At 40.8% G+C, this 19,083-nt stretch overlaps 2 protein-coding genes across 3 annotated transcripts; both read left to right on the plus strand.

Moving 5' to 3' along the window:
- The first annotated feature begins 72 nt into the window (after positions 1-72).
- On the plus strand, positions 73-8,167 carry ftsj3 (FtsJ RNA 2'-O-methyltransferase 3). The gene is made up of 21 exons (XM_088999935.1): positions 73-268; positions 388-493; positions 1,069-1,115; positions 1,189-1,268; positions 2,034-2,133; positions 2,599-2,793; positions 2,872-2,987; positions 3,311-3,415; positions 3,532-3,632; positions 3,743-3,829; positions 3,904-4,050; positions 4,131-4,266; positions 4,506-4,714; positions 4,821-4,938; positions 5,015-5,096; positions 5,735-5,867; positions 6,293-6,405; positions 6,503-6,605; positions 7,224-7,407; positions 7,498-7,592; positions 7,673-8,167. Exons 1-21 carry the CDS (start codon positions 202-204, stop codon positions 7,926-7,928), a joined length of 2,580 nt encoding a protein of 859 aa, XP_088856061.1. The 5' UTR covers positions 73-201; the 3' UTR covers positions 7,929-8,167.
- Positions 8,168-8,736: 569 nt separating this feature from the next.
- Positions 8,737-18,445, plus strand: clcc1 (chloride channel CLIC like 1). 2 transcript variants are annotated; one of them, XM_088999937.1, is made up of 10 exons: positions 8,740-9,151; positions 9,251-9,358; positions 10,077-10,184; positions 12,070-12,285; positions 12,706-12,846; positions 12,928-13,027; positions 14,380-14,477; positions 14,582-14,728; positions 14,827-15,378; positions 15,700-18,444. In XM_088999937.1, exons 1-10 carry the CDS (start codon positions 9,020-9,022, stop codon positions 15,790-15,792), a joined length of 1,695 nt encoding a protein of 564 aa, XP_088856063.1. In that variant the 5' UTR covers positions 8,740-9,019; the 3' UTR covers positions 15,793-18,444. The 2 variants fall into 2 exon arrangements, with proteins under 2 accessions (XP_088856064.1, XP_088856063.1); XM_088999938.1 differs by lacking the exon at positions 10,077-10,184 and having other exon boundaries at positions 8,737-9,151; positions 15,700-18,445.
- The last annotated feature ends 638 nt before the right edge of the window (positions 18,446-19,083 follow it).

Below are 19,083 nucleotides of genomic sequence, written 5' to 3' on the forward strand. Positions count from 1 at the left end.
GGCCAGCAAGCGACGCTATTGTGCCACTGTCCGGCTAATCGTCGGCAGACGAAGAAGACGAAACGCGTGACGTCCAATTTATGCGCACTAAGGTTCACACGTGTTGTTTTCATCATATGCTAGTGATTTTATTTTTATTACTCATTGGAAGTGCGGTGTAGTTGTGTTAATTTCCATCGTAATCCTACTGTCTACACAAAAATGGGGAAGAAGCTCAAAGTCGGAAAGACCAGAAAAGATAAATTCTACCACTTAGCCAAAGAAACAGGTCGAGAAACGATCTTAAAGAAATATTTCATTTCTAATTTTAGCAAGAGCAATGTACCCATGCCAGCCAGCGACCAAGAGTGCAGAATGAAATATTCTTATTTGTCGTGTCCTTTACAGGTTATCGGTCTCGTTCATCATTCAAACTCATCCAACTGAACCGTAAATTCCAGTTTCTTCAGAAAGCCAGAGCTTTGGTGGACCTGTGCGCTGCGCCTGGAGGATGGTCAGTCCCCATTCCAAAAGTTAATCCAAGTCATCTTGATTCAGAACGTATTTGTCATCTCTGCTCCAGAATGAAGCAAGGAAATCATTACATTGCCAGTTGCCATTCAATTCTAAAAAATATGTATTGTGCAAGAACAATTGTAAATGTTGTTGAATATTATAAATACGTAAATGGGGAGCTAGGCAAATGTATTTGAGAACAATGACAAAACAACAAAAACAAAGACAATTAAAAAAGGCAATATTACGATTAATGTCGCTGATGGTGTAGTGGTACACTTGCCTAACTTGTGGGCGAACAGAATGGGATCAGTTTCCGCTCAGTGATTTTGAATGTGTGTCTGTCTGTCCGTGTGTGTGCGTGGGCGCCCATGTGTGTTAGGTTGGTTGTTTGACTCGGTTGGTTGGTTGTTCATCCCTGCCTGGGACCGGTTCAGTGTGTAGTTTGTTTTTTGTCAGATAGCTGCTGGAATTGACTCCAGCACCCCCTGTGACCTTGTCAGGATATACGGTGCCAAAAATGAAAATGTGATATTATTGACTGGTTCTGGCTGAATGATTCTGTATTTACAGGTTACAAGTGGCATCGAAATTTATGCCTGTTTCAAGCCTTGTTATTGGTAAGAGCACTTTTGATCTGACACCATACATTTCTGTGGGTTGTGATTCTAATTGTTCACATTCATCTTGCAGGTGTTGACCTGGTGCCCATTAAACCCATCCCGAATGTAGTCACCCTTCAAGAAGACATCACCACTGATAAATGTAGACAGGTAAGTCCTCATTGGACATTGTGAATGCTGGAAAATATGGCCTTAAATATTTATAATGTTTCCCTCACTAAGTAAGATTATTGATTGATTATAACTCAATTCAACAATTTCCTTAGAGTGTGGAGAGCACGGATGTTCAAGTCAGTCTATTCATACAAATCTGATATCACAGTTTTTTCCAAGTCGAATTTTCTTGAATTTTATCATGTGTAAGCATACCCAGGACTAATAATTTAACTGTTTCAGATAAGAAAACCTTTATTCGTCTCACAATGGAAACATTTCCTATTTACATCAACATGTTATGAAAGGAAGAAGTAGGACAAAGCTATCACTCTTTTTACATTATATAAAGACTTGGGTCTAGCAGTCCTTATGTAGGTTTTTGCCACACCGCAAAAGTCAAATACTGGATAGAAAAATATTTGCATTTGCAACACAGAAAATAAACCTTAGGGCGTCTTAGCGAATCAGACTGACAACATGAATGATTTACACCAGGCTCCTTTATTGTTAAACAATGTGAAAACGGTTCCGCTCATGTCGTATTTTTACTCAAGGATTGAATTCCGAAGTCACATAAAAAACAGTCATTAGAAGTGTTGGTAAAATTCTGACCACAAACAAAACAAAAAAATGATTAAAAAAGCAAAACTCTAATTGATTTTAAAAATTGTTTTAGAGGAAAACACTTGTTTTTCTATTTTTCGTGTATGCGGATGAATTGCTCTTCCATTCATTGATGATTTTGTGTTGTACATACAGGCCCTTAGAAAGGAGCTGCAGACATGGAAGGTTGATGTTGTCCTTAATGATGGCGCTCCAAACGTAGGCACCAACTGGCAGCATGATGCTTTCTCTCAGGGTATGTGTCACGTGTTTAAATCAGAAGTGTTAGACAAATTACCATATAAAACTTTACCTGTTGTCCAAAACAGTAATTAATTTAGTCACTTAACTCGTTCATAAATGTGTTTACTTTTGAAAGTTGGGCATTATTAAAAAAAAGGAGAACGTCATTTTTTTTCTGTGGGTTTTAGGGCCAGTTGCTTTGAGTAAAACACTATAGACCAGTAAATATGCATGTTTATATTTATTTGCCCTCACGCTACAACTGATAGACTTACAGTTGGCCCTTACCAAATATATCAAACAAAAAAGGGGATTATTTCTCAATGTAGTGTAAATTAAACAAAACGGTTACATGACTTCCAGACGATAAGCAGGCCAGATTGACCATTCTGTAGCAAGCTTTTTATCGGTTGTGTAAATTATGTTTTGTTAACCATCAGCCAACCTCTCAGGAGTGATTTGTTTCTTTTGCTACTAGCCCACCTGACTCTCATGGCCTTGAAGCTGGCCTCTGAGTTCTTGGCGAAAGGGGGAACGTTCGTCACCAAAGTGTTCCGCTCAAAAGATTACCAGCCCCTGCTCTGGATCTTCCAGCAGTTCTTCAAGAAAGTTCAAGCCACCAAGCCCCAAGCATCAAGGAATGAGTCGGCTGAAATCTTTGTTATTTGCCAGGGTCAGTAGCAGATTTTGGGGCAACTATTGTGACTACATTTCTAATGGTAAACAAATGATTCTACTAATTTATCCGCAGGTTTTCTAGCACCAGACAAAATTGACGCAAAGTTCTTCGACCCCAAATATGCATTTAAAGAGGTGGAGGTGCAGGCCAAAACTGTGAAAGAACTGGTTCCGGAAAAAAAGCCAAAGGTACAGTATGTGTGCGTTGTTTCGGTACAACAATAATTACTGTGGATTACTACAATGCGTTTTTAGCGAATAGTGAATATATGAACAATTCCTCAAAACAGAGTCTTTGGGGTGTTTATTTCCGCTCCTAGTTAAAGTTTACTGTCGAACTAAAGATGAATCCAGGAGAATCACGTATTTACATAGCTTTAAATACATTTCACTTAATTACCATTGAAAGTTATGCATTATTAAGAAAAAAAGGAGTGGAACGAAACCATGCAAAACTGTGGTTCTAATGGCTGTGGAGGTCTTCGACTGACTCAGATGATCTTGTACCTTAGGCGGAAGGATACACTGATGGCGACCTGACACTTTTCCACAGTTTCACTGTTACAACCTTTATCAAAGCTGACAACCCCGTGGACTTTTTGGGAAAAGCCAGTGAGGTGAGCAGTCAGGCGACACTGCATCCAGCTCCTCGTTGATCTTTTGTGCAGACTGTAAGTCAATATAAAGAGTTCCTTTTAGACTGATCACATCTCACCCTGTTGTATATTTCAAGATCACCTTTGACGACCCAAACCTGGAGTCTCACCACTCCACTACTGATGAGATAAAGGAGTGTTGTCGTGACATTAAAGTTTTGGGCCGCAAAGAACTGCGGTAAAACATACATCCCCTGGTGCCTTTCCTTACAACCTTACAGGTTACTACTTACAATGTATTGACAATGTATATGTTGTCTGTTTGCTCTCGCCATTGTTCAAACCCAGCTCGTTGCTGAACTGGAGGACCAAACTGAGGCGATACTTGGCCAAGAAATTGAAGGAGGAGGCCAAGAGCCTTGATGGGGACATCAGGTACAAGATGCCGGGATGATGCGTCGTGTCTGCCCAAGTGTCTTAGCAGCCAATCGTGTCTCTTCCCTCTTTAGGCCTAGTTCTGAGGAAGATGGGGATGAATCAGATGCTGAGCCAAAGAAAAATAAAGAGGTAGCGGAGGCGGAGGGTGATGACGAAGAGGAAGAAATGGAGAAGAAATTGGCCGAGCTGAAATCAGAGGAGTTGTCTGATCTCAAGAGGTATGGCAGTACTGGTTAAATGCTCGCCCTGAGGTTGAAAGTGAACACTACTTTCGCTTTCACCGATGACTTGCTATCAGGAAAAAGAGGAAGTTGCTGAAAGAGCGTAGAAAGCAAAGGGAGAGGGTGGAGCTCAAGATGGATCTGCCGGGTGTATCCATTGCTGACAACAATGATGTCTGCTTGTTCTCCCTCCACGCCATCAAGAAGAAAGAGGTTAGGATTTTAAGATGCATGCATGCACACATGCACGCAGACTACAGATGTCCCCGACTTACGATTCATTTTTTGTAATCAGCTGTCACTCAGTCATCTGATATCATATATATATATATATATATATATATAAAAAAACACACACACACGCGCGCGCACATCTTGTGCAGTGGATGTCATTATGCTGGAGTAAATATTAATTTGTGGTGAATTGTAATCATTCCTATTCCGCTCGACAGGCGCTGGCTGATTTTTCCAGGGGGGACATGAAGGCAGCAGACTTCTTGACGGAAGGAGAGGATGACCTCCACTTGTCTGATATTGATGATGATGATGAGGAGGAGGAGGGTGACCCAGCAGATAACATGTCCCTGGCCTCTGATTTGGATGACGAAGAACTAGAGGAGGTGGAACACAGACAAAAGGACCTGGAGAAGAAAAAGAAGAAGTGAGTGAGCGATATAAGCAAAATGGAATGATTTTGCACAGAACTGTGGTAAATTGTGATACATGATGAAAGTCCAAACACTGTTGCGTACTCTGCTTGTCTTCAGAGTGACATTCACTGAGGAAAAGGAGGCAGACACCAACGAAGAAGAAGGTGGCTTACTTGTGGAACTTGAAGGAAAAGATCAGAAGAGAGAGCGTGAAACCAACTTGTGGTTCAGCAAGGTTTCCCCCACAACGCAATTCCTTTCTTTCCCAACTGTAGATAACTTTTTTTGAGTGAATTGTTTGGTTTTTGTAGGACATTTTTTCTGAGATCGAGCTCGAAGGAGATGCTGAGAGCGAGCTCAGACAGACACAGTGGATCCAAAACCAGCAACCAGGTAAATATTGTTGCTAGTTTTAAGTAAAAAAAATGCCCAATGTTTGTAGAATTAAGCATGTTTTTATATTTTGAAATTGATTGTATTTTGGATAAAGTGCTTAAAATTGTAAGTAGCACATCCCATGTGTAGACAAGGGAGATTTTTATTTTAAAACATTCTTGTTAATTGTATTGTGCATCCAAAGAACAAACTTCTTGTCCTGGTATTATAATATATTATGAGTTTTTAAACATTTTTTTATAATGCTGGAGACAGAAAGCCCCTTTAAAGTCTGAAATCAGATTTTCTGGAATGAAGATACTTGATTAAAATGTTAAATCTAAAGACATATAAAAAATCTATGGGCACAAACAAGCAAATGTTTTGTGTCATCTGAATGGTGGCTGTATTTAATGAGACCATTCTAATTTGATCACAGTGTATTTACATGTTGCCTAAAAAGGTCATACATTTGGCTAAATGTGACAAAAACTTTAAATCTGCCATGACCTTGGTCATAGCATGCTCATGGTCTTACACATTGAAGAGAAACATAACATGCTTAATTTAACCTTGGTTATGATTGTAGAACCGGTAGTTAGATTCTGATATTTCATTGTACTGTGGTATTGACCACATTTCAAAAAATTTCTTAGGAAAAGGCAAAAAGAGGAAAGCAGAGGAAGTAGAGAAACACGAAGAGGCTGCTGCAACTGTAAAAGAAGTGGCAGAGACTTCAAAGGAAGCAGTGGAAGATGTTGACAACTCAGATGACAGTGATGATGAAGAGTAATTCAATTCCTTTACATTTTATTGATGTAATGCCTTTGTTGCAAAGAAATGGAATGGGTGCTGGTAAAGTATCCAGCAAATGCCCACACAAAAATAAGGTGCTTCACAAATGCGCCTGTTTTACTGCTCATGAAAATTTACTATCCATAAAGTTTTGGCATAGAAGACATCAATGCCAAATATTTTAAAGCATGAAATTTCAACTGAGTACAGGTTTGTATCACCGTATTCATTTTGGAATATTTTCATACAGATTTATATGTACTCATAAGTAGATATGAATCAAATTTTAACACAGTTCAATGAACATTCCCTTCCGGAAAACAAAGACATGGAACTTTATTTACAATAAGCAGAATTGGCATAATAGAAAGTCAAGCGATCACGAAACAAATAAATAACAAGTTTGTTACTTCTTCCAGATTCATTACCAAGTTGAAACAGGCCAATGGTAACTCCGGGACAGGTGGCAGCACCGGGACAGATCTCGGTGATGACGATGATGGCTTTCAGGTCGTTCCAGTAGAAAGCACCAGTGAGTCCATTTGGGCTGTATAAAACATGTGTGAAACAATCGGATTTTGAGTCATGACTTTCTTCTTGGAAGTAGACATGTTGTGCTCTGTGCTAAGGTAAGAAAGCCCGCATCCTGAATGCTGAAGGCCTCGCCCTTGGCTGCGAGATTGCCACATCTAAGAAGAAAGCCAGAGACCTGGTGGACGGCTCCTTCCACAGGTGCGTGTGGACACTGTGTGTAAAGGGGCGATGAGGTCAGCCCGCCAATAGTTTTGTTCTGCCTGTTAGCATTCATATATCATACTTGTCGGAGAAATGTATCTGATATTTTTTTTAATCACAACATCTAATTCTCTCTGTGTTTAAATTGACAGCAAACAAACTGAAACTGTCAATCTCCAGCAATAGTATTTCCGATTTTTACTCTAAATTCATGCAAGAATATCGTGGAAAAATATAGAAGACAATGTACCAATTTACTCTTCAAAAAAGTTACTATTGTCGAGTTATGGATTTATCCATTATACGTACTCATATTTATAATCTCATAATATAGCTTACCATTCCTGGTGTTTTGCATCCCTGGTACTTGAATGTATTTTCAGTACCGGTAAGTAAATGAAATGAAATAAATAAATGCCCCGTACCTTTTTAGCTAAAATGACAAATTGAAACAAAAATAAAGAACACACACCAACCTGAATGTAAAACAAGAAAAATGCACAACTTTTATTCTGAGCGCAAACACAAAGGTTTAGGAGCTACATATTTGGGAAAGGTAGGCTGACGATTGAAGCAGGAGAGCGGATAAGCGAGCACAAATTTATGGTTTCGCAGGTTTGCATCGTCTGACGAGCCTTGGGAAGTACCTGTGTGGTTTCTGAATGACGAGAATAAGCACAGGAAGAAGCCAATGCCGGTCACCAAGGAGATGGTGGAGGAGTATAAACAGAAGTGGAAGGAAATCAATGCCAGGCCAATTAAGAAAGTCGCCGAAGCCAAAGCTCGGAAGAAGAGGAGGGTAAGGACATTGATCTGCCTCTTTGATTAGCCTACAAATTTCTGGGGTTCGAGACTGTAGGCGGGAAAAAACATGTCGTTTTCTCTCTAGATGCTGAAGAAGATGGAGCAGGCTAAGAAGAAAGCAGAGGCTGTTGTGAACACTGTGGACATTTCCGAGAGGGAGAAGATGGCTCAACTCAAGAGGTTTGGCTTCTCATCACAAGGGGAAAATGCAACATTGCCTACTCGACTGACAGTCATCCAATTTTCATTTATTCTTTCAGTATCTACAAGAAAGCCGGTGTGGGAAAAGAGAAACGAGAAGTGACGTATGTCGTTGCCAAAAAGGGAGCCGGGAGGAAAGTGAGACGGCCTGCTGGGGTCAAAGGCACTTTCAGAGTAGTGGACGGTCGCATGAAGAAAGACATGCGTGGGATGCAAAGGAAAGAACAGAAAGCAAAGGGCAACAAAGGAAAAGGAAGACAAGCAAAAGGCGGCAAAAAGGGACTAAAGACGAGTAAAGGTCGAAAAGGAACATAGATCAAAAACGGCCCCATGAACAGTTTGTCTTCACATTGATATAAAGAGCCTTAATCGATTGCAACCATTTTCCTTTGGGGATTTGAATGCTCTAGGGAGCAGTAAAAATTAATATTGTAAACAGAGTGCTTTGTCTGAACTCTTAATATGAGAAAGTAGAGGACATCTTTCATTGAGTAATGTGGCCATTCATTTTTGTAAATAAGGTTGAAATAAATTGGTTCTGGTGTCATTATGGAGTACTGGAATTTATGTAATATTTGTTGCCCTTTACTGCCACATACTATCATATGTGCAACTACGATGCTGGCAATGTTTCAAAAGGTTTGAAATAACAAAACAAAAAAACAAGATTGTACACAATCATTTAGCTCTATTGGATTGAATTTGCCTTTATTAGTCTCGCAGTGGAGAAATTTACATTTCACAGCAGCAAAGTTATGAAAGAAATTCTATTAATTCTGAATGTAGGTTTTCAACATAACTGCGTAACACAACTTATTGTTTCTGACTGCATGCTATCTTTCTTCAGGAAATTATTCAGTGAAATGTGTGAAATATTTAGATAAGACACTTCTTTTCCTTTCGGCTTTTCCCTTGACGGGGTCGCCGCAGCAAATCAGTGTCCTCCATCTAGAGAGGTTTGATCCGCATGTTTGTTTTGGACAAGCTTTTACGCCGGATGCCCTTCCTGACACAACCCTCTGTATACTCATTTTTAAATAAATGAAGGAAATTACTATGAAATGTTTTCTGGACGTCAGAATGTGTTGTGATGATCCGGAACAACAACAACAACCAAAAAGTTGGCCTTGTTTAAATTCGCCTGTAGGGCTTTGATGTCGCAACTGGTACAACGCGAGTGGTCAAAATCCGAATTCCCAATTTGCTGTAATGCAATTTACGACATCGATGGCGCCCGCACGTGAAAATCCGGCATTGGTGCGTTGAATATGATGACGCAATAAAACCGCGACGAGTGTTTACTTCGGAACCCCGTCAGTCCTCGGAATCGATGCTCTTCGGTATATTTGGCCGGAGAGTAGTCCCGCTGAGTTACCATTTGTTACGTCTGTGGTGGAAGCTTCTGCATGATGCTCCTCATTATCCTGTTCGGCTACTTGACGCTGGCCTCTGGTCAACAGCAGGACGAGGACTGGATTGACCCGTATGATTTGCTCAATTACGACTCGAGCACAAAAACCATGAGGAAGCCCGCTGAGGTTAGGAGCCCTAATATACCGACTTGACAAAAAAAAAATGCTACCGAATCACGATGGCGTAGTTATTGAAACACGTGTATTTAACCACGTTTGTTGTAGAAGCCGGTAAGGGATTTAAACGTCCCAATCTCTCAAAGAGGTCACATCGACTGTAACCAAGCTGATCTGATCGTCTGCAAACAACGGCTGTCTGATTTACAAACTCAGGTGGGTGGTTATGTTCCCACTGTTGCGATATCGCTGTACTCGGACATTGACACAAATTTCACATGTCCCCCTCCGTCTAAAACTAAAATTAATCCGCACTAGGTTGTGCATGAAAATGCAATATTTGAGTTTTGATGATGTTTTCAGCCAGTCCCGTAAATACTAATTGCCACACATTTTATACTCTACAGTCTACATGCTTCTTTCAGCTACCCAAAGTAATTTGACAGGCTTGCATAATCTGAAATCTTTTTAATAGTTTTCGGCAATCTTTTTAATACTTTTTGGCTATCAAAGGTGGCCCAAAGTATTTAACCCATGAAATACACCAGATCCTAGGTTATTTGTCATAATGCTCTGCCAGACCTCTTTTGTCACGGGGTGCAGTTCTTTTTGGGTCCTTCAAAAGGTGGAGGCATATATAAAAGTAATTCCTACACGTTTACCTGATTTGGATGCAAATACTGTACCCCCATATTAGAGATCAGAGATTGCACGTAAAGCACGCTTTGATTTCATCATTTCAAATCCATTGTGGTGTTGCATGTATGCAGTGGTGGCTGTTTGAACATGCTTTGTAAATCCAGTTGAGTTGAGACATTAAACACGCTTCAAAGTCCTGCTATGCTTGAAGAGACAAGGCAGTTAATAAAAAAAAGATATAATCTACTCTTTGATTTGCATCTCAACCATCGCATTGCAATTTGCTTCTCTTCAGGTTGAAGCCCAAAAGAAGAATATGAATCACATCCCACAGGTCACATGCAATCTTGTTTTTAAAAGATTCCTCAGCAGACTCATGAAGCACACGCAAAGAATTAAAGTGGTATGTTGCCGTTGCATATTGCTGACATCGAACCAAAGCATGTTTCCACATTGAGTGAATTTTATGTTTTGTTCACATTCCAGTCGAGGACCAAATATCATAGTTTTTATTTGGGTGTGTAAAAATGGCCTGCTTTCTTATGATGCAATGTTCATGCTTGACAAACGTGCCGAGCCAATTTTGTTTGTGAGCAGTTCGGTGTTCGTTAAAATTGATAGTTTTGAAGATGCAAGGATTTCGTTATTCGGAACATCTCTGATGAAAGGAAAAATATTAGTGGCTCAAGTAAGGAGTCTGTGTGTAAGCAGTGTTTGAAATAATGTCTCCCTGGGGCGTACAACTTTTACGTCTGGCATACAACTTTCAAAACGTCTCGGCCCAGGTGGCCGACAACTTTTTCCCCCAAAAAAACATTATTTTCATATCGGATGTTTGTTTTATTCAATAAAGCAAACCGCTACAAGCCACGTGGACTCCTCTTTTGAAGCGCCTTTCAAAACTCTCAAGTACACTTTTCAGTCATGGTATAGTCCGAAGCACGAAACAGGCTTCTGATTGGCTACCGTGCCGAGTATGCAAATTGTCGAACGAACCTGTGCAGCGTATGCAAATTGCGAACGATCGTTTGGCAATTTCCATACTCGGCACGGCAGCCAATCAGAAGCCTGTTTCATGCTTCGGAGTATACCGTGACTGTAAAGTGTACTTGAGAGTTTTGAAAGGCGTTTAGAAAGAGGAGTCCACGTGGCTTTTAGCAGACAACGCAAGGCAAACATTGCATTGTGAACCTTGACGACAAACAAAACTGGAGCAAAATCTTCAGCAAGGGATATTTACCATAAATTAAGTGAGGGAGCATTTTTGGTTGGTACTTCCTTAATTTAAAACAATCCTTTATAGTTCGCAACAATGTTTTTTTTTTTCGATTAGTCGTCTTATTGTGTTTTAAGTTGTGAAAAAGGGGGCAGGCAACTTTATGGCTGGGTAGACAACTTTATGGCCAGGCAGGCAACTTTTCAGAGTTGTCTGCCCTGGTGTCGCTAAGTTTTTGTCATGAGTTTCAGACACTGGTGTAAGTGTGACTGGGTATGAGATGGAGCCCACAGCAGCTTTTGAATGAATAAAGGGAGCAGGGAATAAAGTGACAGATGAGCCCTAGGGACTGTGTCATTCTTTAACCATACAGATCTTATAGTCCCATTCACCGGATTATCAAAAAAAAACCCATCTATTACACCAACCAGCTAGATCAATTTGATGGATTAGATTATAAATATTGTTGCATGGGCGGCTCGGTGATGCGGTGGTTTGTGTGTCAACCTCATAGTGCATCGGTGCAGGGTTTGAATCTGACTCTGGCCTTCCTGTGTGACATTTGCGTATCCTCCCCGTCTCTCCATGGGTTTTCCCTGGGTCCTCTGGTTTCCTACCACGTTCCAAAAACATGCGTAGCAACTTAATGGAACATTCTTAAATTGCCCCACAGTGTGAGCGTGGGTGGTTGTTCGTTTCTGTGTATATTGCGATTGGCTGGCAACCACTTCAGGGTGTCCCCTGCCTACTGCCCAAAATCAGTTGGGATTGGCTCCAGCGATCCTTGTGAGGATAGAACAGATCGGAAAATGGATGGATGCATGTATTTTATACCCGATGGACTCAAAAGTTTATTTACAAAAACTAAAATAAGTATAAATTCAAGAAAGGTACAGAAAAAGTCAGTTGAGTATTTTGAGTTGCTGTGACAAATATACCCTTCACGTGAACCCCATAATTGATCAGTTTGTTCTCAAGTGGAACTGTGAGTTTCTCTCTCTGCGTAGTATCACCACAGAGTCAACAAAGTGGTACGACCCATCTTCATTTTTCCGACTTTTCTTAAATGTAGACCCAAGACCCTGAAAACTATGATGCCACAATCCGACTCTCCAGACAAGCTGTGGCGGAGATTCAGATGTTTCTTGATGCAGACGATGGCTGTAGAACAGGCGCTCTGGACAACGCCGTCAGTCAGATACTGGTGGACCTTCGACCACATGACTATGAGGTCTGGAAATGGCGCTTTGAAGACACCTTCGGTATAGAGCTGGACACACTTTTCAAGGTAAGAAGGGGAAATTTACTCAGGAATCATGCAGGCCTAACTCTTGAGTCATCATTACGCTCTCAAGTCTCAGATGTCATCAATGCCCTAACAGGAACAACCAGAAACATGTCTGAGGATTGTGATAAGATTTATAAGATATGATTCTTGCCACCCTTGTGAGGATTAAGCAGATCAGAAAGTAGAAGATGGATAGAGGCAGCCCCGCGTGAAGACGTAGTGTTGGTTGAAAGTGGCTCTGGATCTTCATCTGACTTGTAGCAGATTATGTCACAGAAACTGTGAAGAAGCAGTGATGTACATTTACCCCATTGTTATGTACCAGAAAAAGTGCAAAACTTTTCCATCTTAAACGATGACACTGTCAAGAGTGATAAATGTCTTCATTCTTTAATCTCATCTCCTCTTGTCATCCGCTAGTTGGCTCTGTGTATTTCGGTCCTGGTGGTCATTATCTGCACTGAGCTGTGGTGCGCCATCTCTTGGCTAGTGCAGTTTAAACGATTGTTTATCATCTGCTTCTTCATCAGTATTGTTTGGAACTGGTTGTATCTGTATCAGGTGAGTTGGTTTACTTCTTGATCATATTTTGAATAATAAGCTTCTTTTTTGGACACCAATTCTCAGACTTTATTCTGTCAGACTGCTTTTGCTGAGCACCAAAACAACATTGTGAAGATGAACAGCATCAATGACAAATGCGTTGGAGTGAAGACGATCGACTGGCGCGATAGTTTGAAAGGTATGTTGAAATGATAACAGAGCACGCTACTTGGAAAAAGGATATTTGGCTTTTAGGTGAAATTCCAGGGTGAATGAATGATGACATTTCCAAGTTAATATGAACTTCCTTTATTACCCTTTGGTTGCTCTTACCCAACTTTTCAGTGTTTGTTAACGGGCAGCTGAAAATAGACAACATGCCTTTTATCATCAATCAAGCGACATGTTTCCTCGTTTGATTTCAATCTATATCCAAACAGTCATCTTAAACACGCTGTACATATTTTGACATTATGAGACAACATTGAGAGGCTTCAAATAAGGTATTCTTAGAAGGAAGTGCCCATTGAGCCCCCACAAAAAATGATGCCAGTGCGAATGGAATGTAAACAAACACAAGTGAACCATTAGGAGGCTTGACCTCCATGGCAACACAATGAAGCAACACCATTTTTGGAACAGCCCTTGAGGTAAAAATTCCCCAGGACAAATAAGAGCATACTGACAATCACACAATTTAGTCTCTTTTATAATAATAATAATAATTTATAACGGCCTTTCAAAACTCTCAAGGAGACTTTACAGTCACAGGATATTTTTTTCTGTGGGTGAGCAGCGGCAGCCACACGCGCCAGCGTTCACTCAACCCGGAAGTAACAAAGTAAAAAATAAATAAATAAATAAAATGACAACACAAAGACACAGAGAGTCATTCATTCTTCAGCACTTTCTATAGCCTCTTTGTGACATGAAGCAGTTCTAGATGAAGAAGGGAGAATCAAAGCCTCCTTTTCAGCGCTGGATCAGGGACATCACCCATGTTTCCTTTTGTTCATTCGATGTATGCTTGTCTTCTGGTGTCCATTTTATTCTGCATTTTAAGCTCTTGTAAAGTGTCTGATTGTGATAAAAAGTGCTTTCAAATAAAATGTATTATTATTATTATTATTATTATTATTATTACAGATGCTTCCCTACTTACGAACATTCGAGTTACGAACAATGGTACATACGAACATTTTTGTATTAACATATGTTAATACAAATACTAGAGAGAATACTACATATTATGTAGTATTCAATCCAGTTGTACATGTACATATCTTTATATAGCATATCTTTTATTAAATGTTTATTTTTCAGTACAAACAATACAGGTTACTTATACAGGCCTTAAACATACTTATATAAGCCTTAAACATACATTCCATAGAAAATATTGCACTGAAGCAATTTATGAACGAATTCACCTTAGGAACGACCGTTTGGAACGTATCTCGTTTGTAAGTTGGGGAGCGTCTGTTTTATTATTATTATTATTATTATTATTATTATTGAAGTCCTTTTAAACGCTTAATTTGCATCCTGCAGAGTGGTTCAGGAGCACATGGACTTTGCAGGATGATCCTTGCAAAAGATACTATGAAGTCCTCATGGTCAACCCAATTCTGCTAGTACCTCCCACCAAGGTATATCCTGCACAACATTCATATTTGCGTGTGTGTGTGTGTGGATGTATTGCTGGGTTATGATCTGTGAGCGTGGCCCATACTCAGTGTTTCCTTGTCTTTAGGCAATCTCCGTTACGATCACGACCCTCATCACAGACCCACTGAAGCATGTCGGCCAGGGAATCAGCGAGTTTCTCAGAGCGCTCCTCAAAGATCTCCCAATCACTCTCCAGATCCCCGTCCTCCTCACCATTGTGATTGCCATTGTGGTAAAGGCGCTTGAATTGTCATGAGGATCGCTCACAGTGTGAGAGGTTCATCGAATGAAGAGGAATACCAGTTAAGACAAATCTATTGTTCTTTTCAGGTATTTATGTATGGAGGTGTGCAGGCAGTTTTCCAGTACGGCATCACTGCACCTCTACGTCACCATCGAAGGGATCCGACTCTTCCACCGCCGGAGCAACCTCGTCTCCAAGAAATTGAGGACAGAGGACACATGGAACGAGGGGACATGCCTGAGCCTCGTCCACGACGCGGTTTAGAGGAGGCCCGATTGCACGGGGATCAGACCTGCCGCTCACGGCCCAACAAAGCCAGCGAAGAGCCAGCTCGGATGTTTGTGCAGACCTTGCGCACCGCGGCTTATTCCCACACGGAGCAGGAGTTAGACGGGAAACGACTCGTGAGACGCGTCGAGGTTGGGCAAGGGGATGAGTCTGACCTTCGTTCGGACTCTGACGGCCACGCGGTGGCAGAGGCAGACCAAAGAGGCGGCATTGATGTGGTATCACAGCTTGACGCCAAAACAAAAGCCACTGACTGCGACTCCTCTGTGTCAGAACACCCTAAAGACGACAACACCAGAGAAAAGACAACATTTGGAATCCCACAGCCGCAGCCTGTAAAGGATGTGCTGGTAGGAGCTACTTATGAATGTGTCAACAGAAGTACTTCTTTGTCTTAATCATCACTGCTATCATGGCTGCGACAAAAATAAGCCGTAGACATAGCAGCAGAGATTCCATGTGTGAAACCATGACTGGCTCACTGATCAGAAGTCGCTGATAACATGGTGTTAATGTTGGCTAGAAAATCTTTCCTTTGACCTCTGAGAAATATCCCTCAGGAAAATTATACAACTCATGGAGTGGTTGAAATATCCTGTCCACTTTGGGACAAAATATTGAAACTGTTTTTACAAGACTGTAATTTAATGCTGCAACATCTCTGTCTGCAGGACCAGAAGGCCTCAGCTGAAAACTCGATGCCTCCTGCCTCTTTGAAAAACGTGGAAACACTCGGCAGCCCCGTTCAGGAAACCTTAATATGAAGGGGCGGCCAGAGCTTGTGGCTTCACCGGTGATGTCACAGTGCCAAAACTATGATATCTCGTCTCGGAAGAGTTGGCGGTTGAGCATCTCTTGCCCATAACAGATCTTAACTGTTGGACTAATTAGTCTCTAAGCAATGACGTCGATATCGCAGTATGAACTGTGTGAATACGATCATTGACAGTAGCCGAGCAACACTTGCGTTACCTTCAGTGGTTTCTGATGTAAGGACGTGTTAGTGATGGTATTTTTTCAAGCGAAATTAAGGTTGTTGAGGGATGCTGCGCCATCTGTATTTTATTTTTTTACTTGAATTTACCCCCCAGGATTTTTGAATCATTGTATTTTGAGCGCGATCAAGGATGACAATCAGGCGTATTATGTCTTTTCTTGTATAGATATAAAAAAACGCTAGTCAAGAAAACTTGATGCCAGACGAAGGTTAATTTGAAGTTAGTCTTTGCTGTCACCATGTAACTCTGTCACAGGGCACCGTCTCACAGGACCGTCAGTATAGGTACTTGAAATCACAGGCGATCCGGCACTGTGTCATTGTAACAGGACACAGAGACAAGCCCAAAAAAAGTAGGGTTGAAATTAGTGCTTGGCCGTTCCTGAGGGAACACACAGCAACATACAGTGCCACAAAAATATATTTCACCCTTTCTGATTTTTTTATTGACATGTTCATCACATTTTAATGTTTAAGATCGTCAAACTCGTACATTTCACAAAGGCAAATTGAGCACAATGAAATGCTGGATTCTTTGATTCTTAATTGGCTACAAATCCTCAAAACTGATTATACTTTTGCCACCGTTGGCAGCAATGACTGACGTCACACATTTGCATTGATAAGAGAAAAAAAAATCGTAATTCAAATCTTGTCTTTGAATCCGTTATTTTAAAACCTTATTGTTAAGCAATTCAGAGGTGAACCTGCTACTGTGTTTTGAGTCGTTATTGTGATTTTGTTTTTGTTTTTTTCTCAGATGTAATTTCCTGCCTGTATCTGAGTTCCACTTCTCTTCTTCGTCCAAATCAGTGATACAATACATCACATTACATATTGATTTACATGGCGCTTTAACAACAGCTGAAGCTTCAACAAAGCGCTTAACAAGGACAGCTATCATATCTTCTTTTCCTTTCGGCTTTTCCGTGTGACGCCACAAGAGAGCGCCACAGCCTAAACAATAGGGAATATCTTTTTCTGAGAGCACCCTTTACCTCTGAAATGTTTTTTTTTTATTTCCCCCATAATCAAGTCATGTTTTTTTTGTAAATTATTTCTGAAGTCCACTCTTGTAAAACAATCGAAGAATTATCTTACCTTTTCGGAAGAATTTCTCACGGTGTATTTAATGTTAAAATTATCAGCAGTTATAAACATTTGAAAGGGGCATGAAGACCCAATTGAAGTCCTAGAAACACTATTGAGAATATGGATATCTGCAGAGATTCAACAAAATAGTGACAATATCGGAACTGAGTCTGTGGCCATGAAGTACTACGCACACTGATCTCTGCTCAGCCACAATATTAAATATTGTGTGTGCAATGTCTAACACACGCAAAGTCTCTGTTTAACCAAGTCCAAAAATAAAACTATACAGGTAATCATGCATGTTGTTTAGTTGGGGGCGGGGGTTGGTTAAAAGATAAAGTAGTCTATGCACAAAAGAAAATGTCAGGAGACTGAATTGTACAACTACACACTTTTGACTTCAAGATGGCGCCGCGAGAGTGGCTGCCTTTCCAGCAGCTCATGTATTTTGCTTTTCTACTTCATAACTTTCCATTCTTCATAACTTTGCTCCTGTGATATGTACATTTCTCCACTGCGAGACTAATAAAGGCAAATCCGATCCAATCAAATCAAAAAATGTTTCAGAAAAAGGACTGTAGATAGTGCAAAGTATAAAAAGCCTATTTGATACGTACATGTAACTGTATTGACTCGACAAGGTGGCTGTGCTATTTACAATGCCAGGGTTTCTTTGTATTTTTACTTTCTCACGTCTTTATTAAAAAAAAGAGACATCGTCCCCAGGGTCTTCTGCCAGTGGGGAATGCTCTGAACACCTCACCGGGGAGGCATCCCAATCAGATGCCCGAGCCACCTCATCTGGCTCCTCGCAATGTGGAGGAGAAGCAGCTCGACTCTGATGACCGAACTTCTCAACTTATCTCTAAGGCACTGGTTCTTAATCTTGTTGGAGGCACCGAACCCCACTAGTTTCATGTGCTCATTCATCAAACCCTTCTTTCAATGATTGTGCCCACTAACTGCAGACTAGACTGAGGTGTGGACCTCTGCAACGGAGGATCCACTGAACCGCTGAGACCGACTCACCGCACTCCTCGGGTTCGATCTAACCAATGTTTAAGAACCTCTCCTCTAAGGGAGAGCGACGGAGAAAGCTCATTTTGTCCGCTTGCGTGTGTGTGTGTGTGTATATATATATACAGTAAAGTCTCGTTATATCGATATCGGATATATCGATAGTCCCGGTTATATCGATACTATTTCTATGCACGCACGGAGAAAATTACATGCAAACAGGGTCGGATATATCGATAGTCCCGGTTATATCGATATTTTTTCGGACTCCCTTGAATATCGATATAACGATATGATTATATATGATATGAATATGATTCAAATAGTTCTGAAGAGGAAAAGCATACATGTTTGCAATCAATTAAAGAATTTATTCCGTGCCATTTTGAGGCAACATTGGGGGGGAAATGTATCGCCAAAAAAGAGGCAGAAAATGGCGACCAAGCTCCGTGTGAGGAATTAATTAAATTCCTTACATGGAGCTTTGTCGCCCTCTTCTGCCTCTTTTTGGTGCAACATGACGTTTTCAGACCAAATAAGTACAGCAAAATGCATTGACGTGATGGAAGGACTGCTACAATTTTTTCGGTCGGGGGCGTTCCTTCAGTGACGTAGGGTGAGGACTCGTCACCAACTCAAAAACAAGACTTCCGGAATTTTCAGTGCGCGTGTTAAAACGTAAAATATAGTTATGTGCGCTGGAATCTTTGTAAAATACGCTCAGTAGAAGTCATTTGAAGCCATTTTACAAATTATGGACACAACTTGTCCGGAGACGTCGGTTGTCCTTTAATGTTATTCACTATATTTTATGTTCGTGACAATATGTTGTACGGTCAGGGTCATCACCCCTCCCCCCCATCAAAAACAAATACGTCCTTGCAAATAATACTGGTTGTTGGCAAGTTGGTGCAGCTTGTGGTGTAGATCCCCCTGCTCGCACCAC

This window comes from Hippocampus bargibanti, linkage group LG07, assembly GCF_051943395.1.
Source record: "Hippocampus bargibanti isolate YZ-2025 linkage group LG07, ASM5194339v1, whole genome shotgun sequence".
In the NCBI taxonomy this organism is placed as follows: Eukaryota; Metazoa; Chordata; class Actinopteri; order Syngnathiformes; family Syngnathidae; genus Hippocampus; species Hippocampus bargibanti.

Excerpts from the sequence above, each read along its gene's own strand:
- ftsj3 (XM_088999935.1), top strand. The coding sequence starts at position 202 with ATGGGGAAGAAGCTCAAAGTCGGAAAGACCAGAAAAGATAAATTCTAC. Across the intron at positions 6,606-7,223 it reads GTGGACGGCTCCTTCCACAG|GTTTGCATCGTCTGACGAGC; the intron begins GTGCGTGTGGAC and ends ATGGTTTCGCAG. Across the intron at positions 7,593-7,672 it reads AAGATGGCTCAACTCAAGAG|TATCTACAAGAAAGCCGGTG; the intron begins GTTTGGCTTCTC and ends TTATTCTTTCAG.
- clcc1 (XM_088999937.1), top strand. The coding sequence starts at position 9,020 with ATGATGCTCCTCATTATCCTGTTCGGCTACTTGACGCTGGCCTCTGGT. Across the intron at positions 13,028-14,379 it reads CTGGCGCGATAGTTTGAAAG|AGTGGTTCAGGAGCACATGG; the intron begins GTATGTTGAAAT and ends TGCATCCTGCAG. Across the intron at positions 15,379-15,699 it reads AGCCTGTAAAGGATGTGCTG|GACCAGAAGGCCTCAGCTGA; the intron begins GTAGGAGCTACT and ends CTCTGTCTGCAG.